This window comes from Microsporum canis, genomic scaffold (assembly GCF_000151145.1).
Source record: "Microsporum canis CBS 113480 supercont1.6 genomic scaffold, whole genome shotgun sequence".
Classification (NCBI taxonomy): Eukaryota; Fungi; Ascomycota; class Eurotiomycetes; order Onygenales; family Arthrodermataceae; genus Microsporum; species Microsporum canis.
The window spans coordinates 501,439-515,664 of NW_003299164.1; the positions used below are offsets into that span (position 1 = coordinate 501,439).

The window sequence follows — 14,226 nt, forward strand, 5'->3', positions numbered from 1 at the left end:
CTTGCATTGCGCCAGTTTGTCTGGCTAAGAATGGCTGCCAATCCCGAGCCTTCTCCAGTTTAGATCGCATAGTTGTGATGCGGCACTCTTCAGAATCCACGATGTTCATATGTATGCCAGAGTCCACAATTGTTCTATGAGTATCACAATATTGGCATTGCTCTGCCTGGGTCGTCTTCAATACTATAAATGTGTTTCCATGAAACTCCCCTTATTTACCAAGTACTATGCTATCACAGTACTCTGCAAGAACGGTTGGATACTATGTGATCTTGGTCGAGTCGACATTGGGAAAGGCCCATAAATTTACTCTGAGAAATTATCTATCCACGAGGCCACAAGATGGGTTATCCATAAAATAGTCTCAAACCGACGGACTCTGATCGATGTCAAAGTATGCCGCCGCCTAGTCGTGCATCGTTTTAGAAACTATCGCTCTCAAACTGAATATTGTTATCAAGCTAGACAAGAGAGGTATCAGTGTCTATCCTATCCAAGCTGTGTTCAGCCTGGGATGCCACAGTCATGAAAACAGTTTACTCTAAAAACTCACGTATATTATACAATGGCCCTTCGACGGCCACACCAAACTGGGTAGGGGAAGATATGCGACAGTCTGTCAGACCTCATTAGTTAAATGTTGTCAAATTAGATAACTGGTCGCCTTTTTGGCCAAATGACTGGATGTTTGAAGAAAAGATATCGTATATACTTCTTCAGTAGCGAATATTATAGACGCTGCCAACCAGTGAATTAAGGTATTAAAGTGAATAATAACAATCACTATTCACGGTTATACCATAGATTGCTACTGTACCGTCGGGCAGGCGGAATCATACTGAGCCATAAGATGGGGACGCTGGAGCATTAATGACACCTTGCCTTCTTATCAAGTAGATACCAGAGTATATTAAGCCAATATCGTCTCCATTGGAGACGCAGTTTGAACTCCCTCCCCAGGTATGTTTTTTTTGCTTCTCAATTATTGAATCGATTCAACTTGTAGACCTTTACAGCATGATCACGTGATATGAAACTTGCAGTGATGGACTTTTCGGTTCTTCTGAAAAGCAACATCAAGAAAAGATATAGAAATGTCAACGCTTCAGGAGGATTGCCTGCCTGTCTGTCTATCTGGACTTATCTGACCTGTAGCCCTCTCCTCCAGATGGGTTCAGGCCACTTCATCGATCCCGTACAGCATAGTGGGAGCTGGCAAACTCGCCTGTGCAAGCTTGAGCCATGGCACCTCCCAGCGCATCTGCGTCTTATAAGAAAAAGGATGGAACGCTGGTGATATCCAGTGACCTCCGGTCTATAACCTGGTCCCCCAAGGCCGGGTTAGATGGCTCATTAACCTTGCAAACAGGATCTGTTACCAGTAGGTTGCCCGTTACGACAAGCTGCTATGAACCAACAGATACGGGAAGCCAATTTCGTGGGTTTTTTACTGGACTAACGTGGAAGATTGTCTCTATTAGACTTACAGCAGACTCCCGTTAACAACCCGAAGGTAATGCTGAAGATATTTGTCCAAGGACCAAGTCAGGGGCAAGGCCAGGAGAGCGCTGCTCCAGTTCCCTACGTCTTTACTTTCACCTCTCCCTCGAATGCGCGCACTGAGGCGGACGCCATCAAGGAAGCACTTAATACCATCATCCAGAATACAAAGTCAGCCCAGACGCCTGCACGCGATGGGCCTCCGGCAGCACTCGCAGCTACAAAACCGCCATGGTACGACGATAGTCGCCTGAAGGCAGATATGGCCCTGCAGCAGTCACTATTGAACTCCAATGAGAGTCTAAAACGAGTATTTGCGGAGTCCCTGCGAACTAAACCAGCTTCCGTTACACATGGGCAGCTTGTATCGCAGTTTTGGTCTTCGCGAATACATTTACTACGCGCTCATGCGATAGAAAAGTCTCAGGAACAGGGGGCGTACAATGTTCTGTCAACGGTCAAACCGCGGGTGGAAGATAAACGAAGGCTTAACCTGAGCAAGGAGCAAATTCAGCTGATTTTCAGCCAGCATCCTTTGGTTAAGAAAGTTTACGATGAGAATGTTCCCAAGGTGGCCGAAGAGATATTCTGGTCTCAATTTTTCCAGAGCCGTCTTTTCAAGAAATTGAGAGGCGAGCGGATCACGGACGCCGACCCTACGGATTCCCTACTCGATAAATATCTGAAATACGACGAGCATACAGGGCGGCCTGCCAGCGACACCGAACAAGTGCCCCGCCTTTTCAACCTAGAAGGAAATGAAGAGAATGTCTCCCAAAGGCAAGGTAATCGGCCAAATTTTGACATGAGACCAACGCCGGTAGACAAAGTCCCTATCATCAGGACTTTAAACTCTCTTAGTGAAAAGATCATGAGAAACGTGGCTCCAGCCGACCAAAACCTGACCGATGCCGAAAATGCGGACGCAGAAATGTATAATGAATTACAATTGCGGGACCTTCGTGAGGAAGAAGAGCAGAAGCGGATCATGTTGAATATTCGGGATCAGAGCCGCTTCTTTTCTGAAGGTAATGCCGGTCAGGTCCAACAAGAACGTGTTTTCACCAAACAAGACCCAGCAACTAGTCTGAATATGCTACAGACAGAGTTCAGCCGGACCTACATAGATACAGCGCAAGTTAGACTTAGTCGCCTGGTCGAACCAGAAGAAGGGGATAGTAGTGATGACGAGCAGTCTAAGCCTAAGAGAGACCCCGTCGGCTCAAAGGCCAGCCTAGCAAGCGCGAAATCCCAGATCTTTGGAATTATTGGACAACGAAAGGCTCAAGCAGACCCAGGGTCATTGTCGAGCACTTGTGGCCTTTCTCAGACAGTCTTTGATCGCCTGACTCTGACACACGCTACCACAACCGAGTTCCTGACTCAGTTCTGGCAAGCATTCTTGTCTGGAAACCCTGATCGAGCTTCTGAGATTGCGTCAATGGTGGAATCGCTTAGTAGAGCGATGGATCGAATTAACGAGGTCGCAAAGGCAGCTGAAGCGGAACGGCAGGTTGAAGTTGAAAAGCTCAAGAAGCATGCTAGAGAAGTATTGGCTTCGACAGGCAGGAAGATTCGTCTGGCCGATGTTGATGGCGGAGAGAAGGTCGTCAAGCAGCTAATGGGCCCGACTATTAATGCGTTAGCAAAGGCGACCTCTGAGTACCAGAAAGCCCTTGCTCAGCAGACAGCAGAGGGACAGTTGTGATTTTAGCATGGTGCATTGTTTCTTCGGGGATGTTGGATATTAAAAAGAAAGGGGCACTCGGGGAGTTTGGAGTCAGGCTATATTCACATTGAATTACGATGCAATTCACTCTAGATAATATCATGATCAATATCAACATCGACTTTTACGTCTTTCTATATAACGGTTATCTGAGTGGTCCGTGCGTATCACTGTACTTATTTTATATCTGGCAAGTTTCAACGTCTTTCTACAGCTTTTAAACATCACAATCACAACATGCCGGTTACATGTCATACTTAGTGTAATGTGGTAAAGGAGATATAGCTACTCAATTGAGCTACTGGACCGTCGAGCGAAAAGAGGAAGTCCGGGGCAAGACTTTGGCAGGGAGAAAGAAGGCGTCGAGATGCTCAGCTCAGGGTTCACCAATGCGCCGGTGACCAAGTTGGCCCTGATCTTTATAATCACTTCGTCGATCGTAGCGAGCATAGCAGACGTCAAATACCTCTTTTATATTCAAGTGAACCCGCATATATGGCAGTACCATCAGCTATGGCGGTTTCTAATCTGGCCGGTATGCTGCTCTATACACCGCCCACCCCCGCGGGAAGCCCTATTAGAAAGGAATATGTGAACTAATTATTATGATATATAGCTCTGCTACGTCAATTCTACGGAAGTTATGCAGGCAGGAGTGGTTATCTATAGTCTACGGGTGATAGAGCGGTTATGGGGATCGAGGAAGTTTGTGGTAAGAACGCTTGAAGAATCGATAACTAGGTAATGAAGTACTGATTCTATCATGTTATAGAGCTTCATTCTTAGCACTCTTCCATTTACGACTCTTCTCCCACCCCTTGTTCTCACACTTGTGGTCCGCCCGCTGTCTCTGAATACGCTGAACCATCTCCCCGCTGGTCCGACGGCAATCATATTCGCGATCCTCGCGCAGTACCACGCTACTATCCCCACAACATACAAATACCGTATATTAACCAGCTCGTCAGCCACTTCGGCATCGTCGTTAGGATCGTCAATCACATTTAGTGATAAATCAACAATCTATTTCCTTGCTCTTCAGCTGTCACTGTCGCAATTACCCCACACTATATTGCCGGCTTTCATAGGCTGGGTGGTTGGCTACGCATGGCGTGCTGAGCTGTTACCTAGCAAGATATCATCGTGGAGGATACCGGGTCGGTTGTATGGTGGATCACCCGAACGGCAGAGACGGCGTGGAGTACCTACACGCAGTGGGGATGCTTCTTCATCAGGGCTGGTAGGGGCGGGGAGCAGAGATCCCGAGCAGTTGGAAGGGCTACGGCGGAGGTTGGAGGGTGAATCTAGAGCTGCTGCCGTAGCTGTAGCGAATACAGACACAGAAGGGGGCAGAAGGAGCTCAAGTAGTGCTGGTGGGAGGGTAGGAGTCCAAGAAGAAGATCAACGAAGGCCGCTGGCTGGGCAGATATTAGATCGGTTTAGGGGAACATTTTAAATAATACTATTTTGTATAAAATTATGAACGATTATGATGACTCCATGCTTAAGTATGGTAAAACATAGCGTAATAGCTCAGGGTACTAGGATGGAATATAAAAAGATGACTTCTAGAGTACATATATTGTTCTAGTATTGAATTGAATATCACGCTAGATGTTCAGTAAAAAGGTAAATGCGCCTAGAATGCAGGATATAAAGATATAAGAGAACTGCCCCTTAGCCTTGAAGTCATATTCATAAATGAAAACAAATAGCCAACCAAAGAATTCCAAAAAAAAAATGTAGGGATATCTCCAGAGTGCCCTTACTTCCCATTCCCAGATTTCGCCTTTTTTGCCCCGTCCTTGCATTCGTTGCAATACCAGACCACTGTTGAAATAAGCAGGAGTTAGCCATGTCTCTAATGAGATAGAGAGTACAAGGGGAATACACACCACTCTTAGAAGGCGGTTTGGTTAGACCGACGCATGAGAGATGGAACCACTCCCGAGGACAATTGGGATTATCGCATGCCACCATCTCTCCGAAGCTGACTTCGTTACAGTAACAATAACGTGGTTCCGTTGGGTCATCGCCCCGTGGTTCATCAGCAGCCTCGTCCGCGGCGGCGGACAAAGCCATCTGCCGCGCAGTTGATATGCTTCCTGTTTTCTTGTGGGATCGCTTCGGACCATCGCCAGTCCTGGACGGCCGTGACCTCTGCTGTGATTCCGTGTATGTAGACGAAACAGGTGTTGAGTTCTTGGATGACCGTTTTGTAGAAACACCGGTGTTTATTTCCGGGAGATTCGAGTAATCTGCTTTACCATCGTGCACATGATTAGAGGCTGCCAGTGGGCCCATGGAGTTGACTTCTTCATGTTTGAGCTCGAGAGCAGCTGTCTTTGGGCTGTTCCTGATGGTGTCGCCGTTGGACCTGGTTACCAATGAGTCAATCCTGGGGCTGGCAGTGCTTTTTGCGGACGGGGGCCTAGCGTCCAGCAGCTCTTTTTCTGTTTTATTCCAGAGTTAGACAAAGTTATCGAAGGGAGTATTTTTGCAGGACCTGGGCTCGGGTCCGGGAAACATACTAGGGTTGCGGTTTGACGCAGATGAAGACGGTCTTTGGCGAGAAGAAGCCTGAGTCTGATTCTGTGGTCGCGGTTGAGAGCGGAGGGAGGAATTTGGCACCGGACTGTTGGAAGAATGATTGAGCTGAGATGCGTTCATTGCGCCGGTAAGGGATGGAGAGCCAGTTATTGATGATACTGTATTTGTTCTGCGTAACGTTCATTTGTTAGTTTGCTCTTCTGGATGCTGCTGCCGCTCTTCCAAGTGCTGCGTGCTGGCGGCTGAAAGGAAGTAAGCCCCTTTTGCATTGTGGAAGGAGTTGATGCAATGACTGGTGTAGAGGTGGCTGACTCTTCTCCCCAGACATATTGGTGCAGAAATATAACGTTATGTTGGAGGAACAGAGTAATGAAGAATATAGAAACCATACCTTTTCCTTGCAGCTGCATTGGCGTTAGGAGCTCTCGTCCTCTTTTTCGCCGTATCAGGAGCAGGGCTTTCCTTCGATCCTGCCCGGCCAATTGGCGCATTTGTTGCAGTACTTGCTGATCGTTCCATGGCTGCCGCTGTCATAGTTTGAGTATGCTCTACCTTTCGTCGTTTAGACCCACCGGCTGTCACAGCCCCAGGTCCAGCTCCGGCAGCCAAAGCTTGTTCGTTCGGCTGATTTTCCGCAACTCGGCTTTTCGGGCCCGGTTTTCCTCTTCGCACAGGTCCGCCTGCTCGTGCTTCGTCTGCTTCGATTTCTGCTTGGGTTCGACGTTGCCGGCGAACAGGCTCTTTCCTTGGCTCGTTATCTGCATCTCCGTGACTGACTCTATGACTGTTTGCGCCCGCTGTGTCTCTCCTGGGACGTTCATTGACAGCACTAGCACTTGTTTTAGGTGTAGGTTTGTTTATATATGCCCAGTGTGTTAAACTCCCGAGCCGAGCTTCGTCACTCACTTCTCGCTGTACGTAAGGGTAAATGGCATCGAGGCGGCCAACGTCCCGCTGAAGTGTAGCATTCGCATTACGCGCAACATGGTTCTTTTCATCGATAGTCCCTAAAAGGTCGCTGAGGGTAGAACGGATATTTTGAAAAACCTGTCTCGTCGGCGTGACATCAACCTTGAATCCTCATCCGTCAGTAAACCACTTCACCTACACAGAACAAAAAATTGATATTGAAGAAAAATGAGAGAGAGTGAAAACAGTACCGTTCTCGTCCTGGGAGCGTCATAGTCTACGGAGATCAGCTTCGTTGCAGAAGTAAGTAACTTAGACAACTGCTCTTCTAGCGCCCACGCTTTGCCATCAACCTCATTCAATAACGAGTTGTGTCTCCGGAACTCTCTAGGTAGCGCATCTATAGCATCACTGAAGTGAGTGATGCCCGGATAGATCCCCGCTGGCATCTGATTCCCTTGGTGTGAAAAGCCAGCTGCAAGCCCTCCTCCAAGGCTCGAGGGGCCACTGGCTTGGTTGCCGACAAGAGACGACCGGCCAGCGGTTTTAGACTGTCTCGACGGATTCGTACGAGTTTGACGAGCGGATTGACGCATACTGCTGGCGTTGGCACCGGTGGGAAAGCCGCTGGACGCCATTGCGAGAGAAAGGGCTGGGTTTGCGGCGGACGGGCGAACTTGGGGGAGTCTGTGGGCTCCAAGGAGCTGTCCTGGCACAGAGATGAATCTGAGACCAAGACTGCACCCGGAAACAGCTTGAGCAAGAGAGAATAAAAGCGCTCTAAAAGACACTGCCGGGTGAAGTTGTAAAGGTTGAAGTTGAAAAAGACGAAGAAGAAGAAGAAGAAGCGTGACTTTGAAGCTTTCCGCATTGAGGCCGGTTTGGGTTTAGCGCGATAAGCTGGCTTATGTAAGTCTTCGAAGAAGATGGCAAGAAACAGCAATTTCATCGTTACTTTTTGGTTATTTCGTGCCAAACAGCTCGGTATAGGAACATGAGCACTGCTAATTGCACCAAATGTCTACAGAGCGAGCCATTGGCTTGCATTGCTACTGTTGGTCGATTTTATATATGAAGAAGCGCATTATCTACTTCGCTCGATGACGTAGTATTAGCTAAGCAGCTACCGCTTAGTCAGCCAAAGATCTTTGCCAAAATTTACAAGAAAAGATGAAGAAATCGAGGCAATAAAGGAAATTATTTGGATTTATACACTATAGAAACAAATGTGGTTGTGGAAAAGGGACAAATGAAAGGCCATCACACTCATGCATGTAGAATACTGTCTTCGATGGGAGACACTTCAGCTCTCATCTGCTTTCTAGTTTATGTTGATTGTTCTCAGATCTACTCGCCCTTCAGCTTCTCCTGGTGGACAGTGAAAGCATCGTGCAATAGATCTTGCTCTTCCTTGATGTGACTGCTCTTCAAACCGGTGGCCACACTAGCGCTTGGGTTACGGCCAGCGTACATAACATGGCGTCTGTTGTGGTGGACGGTCTCGTTGAGAAGAGTCTCAATGCGAGGCTGCATGTAGCTCCAACTTCCGGCATTGAGTGGCTCTTCTTGGCAGAAGACGATGTCCTTAGCGTTGGGGTAGCTATCAAGGTTCTCCTTTAGCTGTTGCCAGGGGAAGGGGTGCATTTGCTCGATACGGGTGATAGCGGTGTTCTTGATTCCATTGGCCTCACGATGTTTGGTCAGGGCAGCCCAGACTTGACCGGAACACATTATCACACGCTCGATGTTCTCGGGCTCATTGATCTGTTTGCCGTGCTGGTCATCAGGGATGATCCAGCGGAAGTGAGAGTCGCCAGTGAACTCTTCAATAGAAGATCGACAGCTTGGGTGACGAAGGAGTGATTTCGAGAAGAAGATGATCAGTGCTAGTTAAGACCTGTCAGTACTGGAGCTGGCATCAACAAACACAAGAAAGCAAGCTTACGTTTTCGGAATTGACGGTTGATCTGTCGACGAAGAATGTGGAACAAGTTGGCGGGAGAGGTCATGTAGGCAATCTGGATGTTACAGTCCTGGTGTTGTCTGTCGATCTTGTCGGCACTTGGGTACACACGAGGATCTTCGTTACAAAGCTGGAGGTAACGTTCCAGTCTACCGGATGAGTGCTCGGGGCCCTGACCGTCATATCCATGAGGCAAAGACATAACGAGACCAGATCGCTGGACCCATTTAGATTCACCGGAGGCAATGAACTGATCAATGATACATTGGGCGTTATTGGCGAAGTCACCGAACTGGGCTTCCCACATAACCAAAGCATGGGGAGAGGTTAGAGAATAGCCATACTCGAAGCCGAGTCTATTAAAAATTGAGTTAGTTGGAGGATAAAAAAGCGTTTGGTAGAAATATTGACTCGACTTACGCTCCGTATTCACTGAGGGAGGAGTTAGAAATAACGAAGGATCCTTGGTCGGGGCTAATATGCTGCAGAGCGGTGTATGTGCTTTCGTTCTCCTGATCGTGCAAAACGGCATGACGCTGAGAGAAAGTACCACGCTCAACATCCTGACCAGACACACGAACGTGGTGGCCTTCCTTACACAAGGTACCGAATGCAAGAGCCTCAGCCGTGGACCAGTCAATGTTTTGACCTTCGTTGATGGACTTTTCCCTATTGGCCAGGATACGCTTCAAGTTACGGTGGGGGGTGAAGTTCTCGGGGACGCTTCCGAGCTTCGCACCGATCATCTGGAGAGTCTCAGCTTCAACGCCGGTAGGAGGATGAGCTAGGACCTCAGTCGCAAGCTCTTTGGGGGTCTTGAACCCGTTCCAGGCGGAGGTGAGCCACTCTCGGCTGGTTGGGGTGTAGTCCTTGCTTCGGTCGAAGCTATCGTTGAGCATACCCCAGACCCACTTCTTGTGCTCATCGATATCCTCCTTAGTGAAGGTCTTTTCCTTCAAGAGTTTATCGACGTACTTGTCGATTTGGCTCTGTTGCGAGGCAATGCGCTTGTACATGAGAGGTTGGGTAAAGGCGGGTTGATCGGTTTCATTGTGACCTTGTTTACGGTAGCAGACGATATCAATGACTACGTCGCTCTTGAATTGAGCACGCCAGTCAGCAGCCAACTGGCAAACGTAGTTCAGCGCTTCAACATCGTCTCCGTTAACGTGGAAGACGGGAGCGTCAATAGCCTTGGCGATATCAGAACAGTAAGGGGTAGATCTGGCGAAACGAGGATCGGTGGTGAAACCGATCTGGTTGTTGACAACGATATGGATTGTTCCGCCGGTGGAGTATGCGGGTAGCGCGTGGAAGCCCATGGTCTCATAAACGATACCCTGGGCAGCAAAGGCAGCATCACCGTGGAGAAGAACACCCATAGCGGTGTTGAACTCCTTCTCATCATTGTTGTAGTGCTGAATAGAACGAGTCTTTCCGAGGACAACGGGGTCCTCGGCCTCCAAGTGGGACGGGTTCGCGACAAGGGAAAGTTGGACACGCTTTCCAGAGGGAGTCGGGCGCTCGAAGTTCATACCAAGATGGTACTTGACATCACCGGAGCCCTCATCAGAAGGTTCGGCGCTACCGCTGAATTCGCTGAAGATGGACTCATTGGGCTTACGAACGACGTTACTAAGAACGTTCAATCGACCACGATGAGGCATACCAATCACAATGTCCTTGACGCCGTAATCAACACTTCGGTCGATCAAAGCCTTCATGCCGGGTACCAAGGTCTCACAACCTTCCAGACCGAATCGCTTGTCATTGGGGAACTTGGTGGCCAAGAAGGATTCGAAGCTGGAACTCCAGATGAGACGGTCGAGGATGCGGCGCTTCTCGTCAACAGAGTACTTGTACGGCTGTGGGATCTCAATACGGTCACGGATCCAGTCGCAGGGAACGCGGTCTGGAATATGGATGTATTCTACACCGAAAGAGCCACAGTAGATCTTTTCGCAGGCATCGATAATCTCGCGAAGAGTCATCTTCTTGCGTGTTTCGGTCTCAAAACGTGGAAGAATTCCGGGTCCAAGAGCGAACTCCTCGTCCAGATCCTTTTCAGTGAAGCCATAGTGAGACAATTCGAGCTCCTTTGGTTTGCTGTATCCGAAAGAATCGGCCTCGCCGCGGATGCCAAGAGGATCAATCTTTGCCTTGTGGTGTCCGCGAGCCTGGTACGCGCGAACGAGTAGCTGAACCTTGAGATGGTTTGAGACATTGGTTCCAGCGGCGTTTCCGGGCATATGTTGAGGGACACCGCCGGTAGGAGTAGGGACGATGGTAGGCGGAGGCTGGAAAGCTTGCGAGATGGGCATTTTACCCTCTTCCATGTTGTGGAAGTAGGTGCGCCATGAGACGTGGACGCTTTGGGGGTCCTCTTTCCAGGCCATGTACATCTCATCGATATAGTTGGCGGTGTTCCCCTGGAGGAATGAATCGTTTGGGTCCTACAGTCGAACAAGAGGTTAACTACAAGTACGAATGGCTATGGAAAAGTAGTACTAACCACTCCTTTGCTGCTCTCACCAGTCGCAACAGCATAACTTCTGGCCTGCTTCCAGGGCTGTCTGGCGCAGACAACACTCAAAGGCTTGCGGGCGGCCAGATGAAGATTTGACCTTGCTGCAGAACATATCGACCGTGTATACGACGATTGTCTGAGGATGGAGGAAGCTCCAGACGCCTTCAGCGTCACACTTCTTGTCGTTCGAAGCATATTCACAATGTATTAAAAGAAAAGAAAAAGTTCTAAACAGAAAAGAAATCCCAGTTAGCCCATCCGCCTTTAATATCAACCGGAGAGCTCTCTCCTTTGTTCCTCATACCTATAATATATTATTTTCCGGACCGTCCGATCTAGTAATTTTTTTTATCGACGTTTCAGCCGCGTTTCAAAGGGAAGCAAAAAAAAGTTCAAATACGACCAGCCAAAGAGGACACCAAGAATATAGAATATATAATGGATGTCGAAAGAGGCTGGAATTATCGACTATATCTGCCGTTCCGCCTCACACGAGCTCGAGGTCATCAGAACGTCTCCCTTTATTCAAGAGAGACAGATATATGTATAAACTAGGTCTGTTATATCAAGTTAGCCACGACCAAGAGAAAAAAAAAAATTGAGTAGAGCAGTTCCGAGCAGAAGACGAGAGCAAGATATGAGTCGAGAGGAGAAACGAGCGAGGCTCGGACAGCATTGCAGAAAAAGCAACAATCAATAGATCAGCTCATGAGCTGCATACACCCTCTCGTAGACTCACACGACACAGGTACATAGTACAGCTAAAGGGGGCTGAGAAAAAGGCTTGCAGGGAGAGCACAGGAGAGGATACGTACAGTTAGACAGGTCAATTGCTCGCAGACGAGGCGAGAGAAGCGCAACGCGAGAGAAACGAGCCAAAGATGCAGCTTTGAGAGGACTTTGGAAGAGAGAAAAGACAAGATGATGTTGGATCGGAGGAAAGGCGAAGGGAAAAATAGGACAGCAAGACTTCCCGATCGGGTAAGGGGCCGTGACTTGCTTAGGTAAGCCGGCAGAAGCTGGCCGGATATTAATTACATGCCGCCTTTACTCGGGCGGTGGAGTCGGTTACAGTACGTTACGGCTAGGGCCAGACAATATGCTGACATATCGAAATTCGTCGGGCCAATAGCACCTCGCGCGTTGTCAGACACAGGTGCGACGCCCCAAGGCCCAGGGTAGGCTAGCGTGTAACTCCGTATTGGCAGTACAAGCGTGCATTCCTGCATGATGACATCAGCAAGCCGTGATTGGTGGAAGTTGAGGCGTTCTCCAGCCGCTGGTTGGCTCGTTTCTCGCCTTTTTAAAAAGTGGCAGTGCATCGCCATTTTTCTTTTTTTTTTCCTTCTGTTCTGCTTCAAACTCCAAGCTCTTGTTTTGCATTATGGCAGAGTTTTTGTTCCCTGGTCTTCGCCTGGCCTGTTAATTGGCCTTTAAATACCTCGTTTTATCAGCTGGACAGGAAGCCTGCAGAAGTAAACGGCTGTGACGGGGTCAGCCGTTGCCGTGTACATAGTTACATCTGCTACAGTTGGATGCCGCAGCCGATCAGGTGATCGGCAATGGTTGACCTTCATCTATAAAACCTTCCCATACATATATATACATGGGAGATTTTGGCGTATAAATGTGCAGAGGACAAGGACAGGCTGCCATCTCGGCAAAGTCTCTTTTCTTGACGCCCTGCATATTACATCTCTCCTCCGGGCGTGGTCTCGTGGATGGATGGTTGAAGATATTCGCTTGCCCAACAAGTGTCTGCAGCTAACCGATCAGCACTTTGTCGACTTTTCAAGACGGAGGAACAGACTCCGTGAGACAGACAGGGCCCCTGTGCTAGGGGGCGGCCTCTCCGTCACCGTCTCCAGCACATCCACTTCCCAGCCAACGAATATCTCTCAGTTTTTTTGTTGGGCCGTAGGTGCAGTGGAGGAGTTAATGGAGTATTTTTCATGGTCTCTTCATATCATTGCAGGATTCTTCCGCTGTATGGAGCACACCGAAGCAAATTGATATGCGTGACTGATCTCCTAACTTGACAGAATCGTACATAATGTAAACTAGGGTCTGATCCTTCTTCTGCACATCATGCATGCCAGGAAGCTCTCTCGTTGCTTGTTTCATCCCGAGTCTTCCCACTTAACACATGTATAACCCCCACAAAGCATGGAGCATTGACAAGGTTGGTTTACCGTGGAGGATGTCAACATCTTCACCATGAGAGAAATGACTTTCTCAAAGCTGCCTGGTGGCGGGAAGGGAAAAGCTCTGCTAGGTTTCGGCGTATATACACCTTCTCAAGAAAGGGTTAATAATTATGCTTTTAGGAGAAACTTAAGATGGGAAGTGGCACTTAATCTCGGGCTGTCTAGATGACCTTTATCCATCTATAGAACTTGACATAAACAAGTACTCGTTGGCATATCACACTTAACATGCTGCTGTGGCGGCCACTGTTTATTCTTTGAAGGAGATTGGACCTTACTCAATGCCACTACTTCATAACCAATTTCAGCGTGTCTGTAGAGGGTTATAGCGATGAGCCTAGCCTTTGTCAATAGCACAGGATCAACACAATACCCTTTGTCCTCCAAACACTAACCGACAACAGTATAGCTGCATTTTGGTGCGTACATACCACCACGCAACGCCAGAAAGCAAGCAGGTAGTCTAAAAGTGGAATCACCAAGCTTTGGGGCGGGAAGACGGGAGCGGCACGTTGCCGCACCCAGCAGCGCGGACTTGGTCTTGGCAGTTGACTTTGGTACATTCACTGCTAACTCCAGCGGATACAGCGGAAGTTATATACTCCGGATGAAGCTGCTCGATTTACTATTAAAGTGATGCCTGAGATTGTAAAGGCCAAGACACCCGAACCGTTTATATTAATGTCTTTCCCTTCGTTATTAAAAAAACAACACATGGAAAGTAAATATAGAAAATAACATTACCAATACAAAGGATGAATGTAGCCGAGGAAATTTAATAGACATCAAAAATATATATAAGAATATTGTCCACACTCGTGGTTCGTTGCATCTCTCATAT

General features: G+C 48.3%; 4 protein-coding genes across 4 annotated transcripts; 2 read left to right on the top strand and 2 right to left on the bottom strand.

Moving 5' to 3' along the window:
• Positions 1-1,242: 1,242 nt before the first annotated feature.
• Positions 1,243-3,208, top strand: MCYG_06328 (RNA polymerase II transcription factor; the record flags this gene model as incomplete). The annotated part of the gene is made up of 2 exons (XM_002844318.1): positions 1,243-1,381; positions 1,482-3,208. 2 exons carry the CDS (start codon positions 1,243-1,245, stop codon positions 3,206-3,208), a joined length of 1,866 nt encoding a protein of 621 aa, XP_002844364.1.
• Positions 3,209-3,596: 388 nt separating this feature from the next.
• On the top strand, positions 3,597-4,685 carry MCYG_06329 (conserved hypothetical protein; the record flags this gene model as incomplete). The annotated part of the gene is made up of 3 exons (XM_002844319.1): positions 3,597-3,764; positions 3,846-3,941; positions 4,002-4,685. 3 exons carry the CDS (start codon positions 3,597-3,599, stop codon positions 4,683-4,685), a joined length of 948 nt encoding a protein of 315 aa, XP_002844365.1.
• Positions 4,686-4,733: 48 nt separating this feature from the next.
• MCYG_06330 (PHD finger domain-containing protein) lies at positions 4,734-7,326 on the bottom strand (the record flags this gene model as incomplete). Its single annotated transcript, XM_002844320.1, has 6 exons — positions 4,734-4,770; positions 4,999-5,059; positions 5,125-5,682; positions 5,761-5,948; positions 6,171-6,850; positions 6,940-7,326. The coding sequence occupies 6 exons, from the start codon at positions 7,324-7,326 to the stop codon at positions 4,734-4,736; spliced, it is 1,911 nt and encodes a 636-aa protein (XP_002844366.1).
• Positions 7,327-8,035: 709 nt separating this feature from the next.
• Positions 8,036-11,373, bottom strand: MCYG_06331 (2-oxoglutarate dehydrogenase E1 component; the record flags this gene model as incomplete). The annotated part of the gene is made up of 4 exons (XM_002844321.1): positions 8,036-8,574; positions 8,634-9,007; positions 9,072-11,104; positions 11,164-11,373. 4 exons carry the CDS (start codon positions 11,371-11,373, stop codon positions 8,036-8,038), a joined length of 3,156 nt encoding a protein of 1,051 aa, XP_002844367.1.
• Between the last annotated feature and the right edge of the window lie 2,853 nt (positions 11,374-14,226).